This window comes from Tupaia chinensis, unplaced genomic scaffold (assembly GCF_000334495.1).
Source record: "Tupaia chinensis unplaced genomic scaffold, TupChi_1.0 Scaffold143646_1, whole genome shotgun sequence".
Taxonomy (NCBI): domain Eukaryota; kingdom Metazoa; phylum Chordata; class Mammalia; order Scandentia; family Tupaiidae; genus Tupaia; species Tupaia belangeri.
In genome coordinates this window covers 450244-453884 of record NW_006203494.1, presented here as the reverse complement: position 1 = coordinate 453884, position 3641 = coordinate 450244, and the positions used below count along the sequence as shown (strand labels likewise).

At 48.5% G+C, this 3641-nt stretch overlaps 1 protein-coding gene across 1 annotated transcript in view; it reads left to right on the top strand.

The window, feature by feature from the left end:
- DNAJC8 (DnaJ heat shock protein family (Hsp40) member C8) overlaps window positions 1-3641 on the top strand; it is a gene marked incomplete at its 5' end in the record, with an annotated part of 32616 nt that overhangs the window by 11866 nt on the left and 17109 nt on the right. Inside the window, 1 exon segment of the mRNA XM_014582543.1 lies at window positions 1984-2040. Coding sequence (XP_014438029.1) covers window positions 1984-2040 — 57 coding nt within the window.

Sequence of the window (3641 nt, the reverse complement as noted above, 5' to 3'; positions counted from 1 at the left end):
AAAGTTAGACTTGTGTTCATGGAAATGTGTGTGTCACCTGTGTTTGCTATGAGGGTATTTGGATTGATTAGGGTCTTTTGTAATTCAATAAAATGTGGGGGGAAACAGTATAGAAAGCAAACATAGATACCAGAGACAGCGAGGGAGGAGAGTGGGAGATGGCAGGGGGTAAGAATAGGGAATCAAGGATGGGGGAAAAAAAGCAAAACATACAGAAAACAAGAAATGGAAGATCATTTGTTGACAATAACATGTTTGTTGATGTGCTTGATTGGGACAATATACAGTGTACTCTGATGGAAAATCTCATTTTCTATGCTGTAATGATGTACAGTGAATGAATGCAAATAAATAAATTGAAATAAAAAAAAAGAAATGCTACTGAAAACATAACAGGAGTCATTTAAAATATTCCAGACACATTAAATGCATGACTGTGACTCCGAACTGCCGTTGCTTTGTATTTAGATATTAAAAACTGCCCACCCGCCCCCACCCATGGAACGTTAAGCCGACAGCAAGAGGGTCGAAGCCTCCTATAAGTCTATATCCCACTATTTTCTGGTTGTACTGAAAAACAACCAACCAGTAAATGATTTCACCTCTTAAAAAAAGCATTTACACTTAAAAAGTGGGATGAGGTGGGATTCTCTCCTTAAAAATGTTTCTAGAGCTACTAAAACTTGCATTTACAAAGTAGTTGATAAAATGTTCCTGTGGATGTACAAGAAGGGAGAAGGGGCCGCTGACTAGATATGGGCTGTGTCAGCACTCGGCCTGGGCTCTCTCGCCTGCTTCCTCAGAGGGGTCTCCTCGTTGGTAGTTTCTCCGTTTTCTGCAGGTTTCTTCAGTGTCTTGGTCGGCCCCTTCAGCCTGTCTCCTCTTTGCTCCCCCTTTCCCTTTTGTTTGCACTCTTGTCTGAAGATTTATCTTTCCCTGCCGCCGCCTTTGGCTCCCTCTCTTTTGCAGGAGCAGGTGTAGCCGACAACCTCACCGATCTCCTCTAGGCTCTTTCTTGGCCGCCCCCTCAGCTGAGCCGACCTTCCTTTTGGGCGTCTTGGCTGTGGGCAGGGTGCGAGCTGGGTGTCTGGGTGCCGTGGCGTGCCTAGAACCTTTGCGGAGTTGGGCGGATAAACCCTGCTGCTCCTTTTGCCCGAGCTGTGGGAACTCTACCTGGTGGGTTTTTCAAAAGGCTGGGCTGGGACTCAAACCAGGCAGTCAGCCATGCGAGACCCAGCCACGTCAACCACACGCCACCTGGCCAGCTCCATTCATTTCTCTTGAGCAGTTTTTTTTGTTTGTTTGTTTGTTTTTAAAGATTTTTATTTATTTATTACATTTCATTTTATTTATTAATTTATTTTCATTTGACCAGAGAAAAACAGACACACAGAGAGAAGGAAAATGAGAAAGCAATCCACCAGGTGCAGGACTTGAACCATGGTCGGCCATATGGGAGTGTCCAGCGCCTTAACCACCATGCCACCTGCTGGCCCTCTTGAGCAGTTTTCTTTTTGTTGCCTTAGGGTGTATGTCCTTTCTGGAGGGGGACAGACAGCGAGAGAGAGAGCGAGAAATCACACCTAGGGCGGTGGCTATTCTATAATCACTTCTTTCCATTTTCTGCTTGGGATTTTGAGGCACAAATGCCCAGCGTGGCTTTCAAGGCGCTGGGGTCTGGGACTTGAGCGGCCATAGGCCATGCGGGTCCTGCGTCTGAACCCCCACACCACCACTGCCCCTCTTCAACTGTGGAAGCGGCAGGCAGTGTTTGGAGTGTGGGGTACTTTTCTGTCAAAAGCTGCTGGCTGTCAGTGGTGCGCGTGTGATTAGACACCGTGGGTTATCTCCTACGTGCAAATGCGACGTGAATGCGTCTGTTCTGACGTCTCTGTGCGTGTGATTAGACACCATGGGTTATCTCCTACGTGCAAATGCGACGTGAATGCGTCTGCTCTGACGTCTCGGTGTTGGCTCTTCTAGGTTCTTCAGATAGACCCGGACGTGACCGATGAAGAGATAAAGAAGCGGTTTCGGCAGGTACAGTGCTGCCCCTCCGGGCTGGGGGTAGGGCTCCAACCCTGTGGAGACACATGAACCACACAGCTGTTCTCAGGACTTGTTGTCGTGACTCGAACTTTGGGACTAAACTTAACTTTAAAAAAACTGCTTCAAGCTGTGTATTGTTCTTTGAAGAAAAAAAAAAAAAAAAGAAAAACCTCCCTGTGGCAGAGGATCTTAAATTGCTATGGAGCAGGTCGACTTGCCACAGAGAGGCAGGGGGGGAGCGCCTGCCACTGGGGTGTGGTCTCCCCCCAGCCCTGACTCCTCCATTTCCTCCTCCTGTCAGGGCTTGGGGTACACACACCGTCCGCGTGTTCTTTTTAAACAGCCAGGGCCGGACCAGCAGTTGGTGTAATGGCTATGTCGCTGGACTCTCATGTAGTCGACCGCCGTTCGAGTCCCGGACCCGCTGGCTTAAACTCACGCCGGGCACGTGTGTGTGCGTGCCCAAGATCCCGAGAGGAGAATGGAGGAAGAGGGATTGCAGCGTGGCCAGTGATTTCTCGCTTTCTGTCTCTATGTCTCTCTCTGTCTGCCTGGCGAGCGCACGCGCCCTATAGTGAAAACCTCTCAAAAGAAAAAAAAAAAAAAAAGGTAAACAGCCAGGGCTAGGATTTGAACCGCAGTTGAGCATGTGGGACCTGGCTCTCTTAACCACTAAGCTTTAGGGCTAGCCTGTGGCATAAAATCTTAACCTTTTCTTTTTTTTTTTCCCTTTTAAGTTTTGCTGTAAGGCACATGTGCTTACCAGACAGAAAAGTCCCTGGGGGTGTCCTTCACTCTCCTCAGGCTTTTGGGCACTCGAGCAACGCCATGCCGCCAGTTGGCCCACACATGTTGGATAACTTAATGACCAAACCTTGCCTGTGGGTGGAGTGGACCCTGTATCCGACACAGTCTCTCGAATCTAATTAAGGGGAACATGGACACGGCAGGCCAGTAGAGCTGTCCCAGCGCCACGCTTACCCAGTGCCCTGCTTCAGAGAGCGGGACAGGGACATTGGGCCGCTTCCCACAGCTTTACCTTTAAGAGCCTTTCCTTGAAATGCAAATTAGAGGTTCCTCAAGAAAGGAGATCAACAGCCTCTTAACTTTTGTCCTTTATTTTTTTTTAAATGTTACTTATTTATTTAATTCTGGAGAGGTTTCTGCTACAGGGCAAGTGCGCTCACCAGAAAGACAGAGACAAACTGAAAGCAAGAAGTCACCCCCCAGGGGGATGGCCACACCGCAATCCCGTCTAGTCCATTCACCCCTTCGGATCTTGGGCACGCACATGCACCCAGCATGAGTTTAAGCCACCGGGTCTGGGACTCGAACTGCAGTTGACTACATGGGAGTCTAGTTACGTAGCTATTACACCATCTGCTGGTCCCAACTTTTGTCCATTCTAATTTTAATAGCATGAGCTACAAAGTTTTATAGTAACTCTTTTTTTGGAGGTTATGCTATAGGGCGTGTGTGCTTGCTGGAGAAAGAGACAGAGATAGCAAGAGGGAAGTGAGCAGCCACTCCCGCAGGGGGCATGGCCACACCACCATTCCTTCTCTATCCTCGTGGGGTTTTTTGCCCATGTA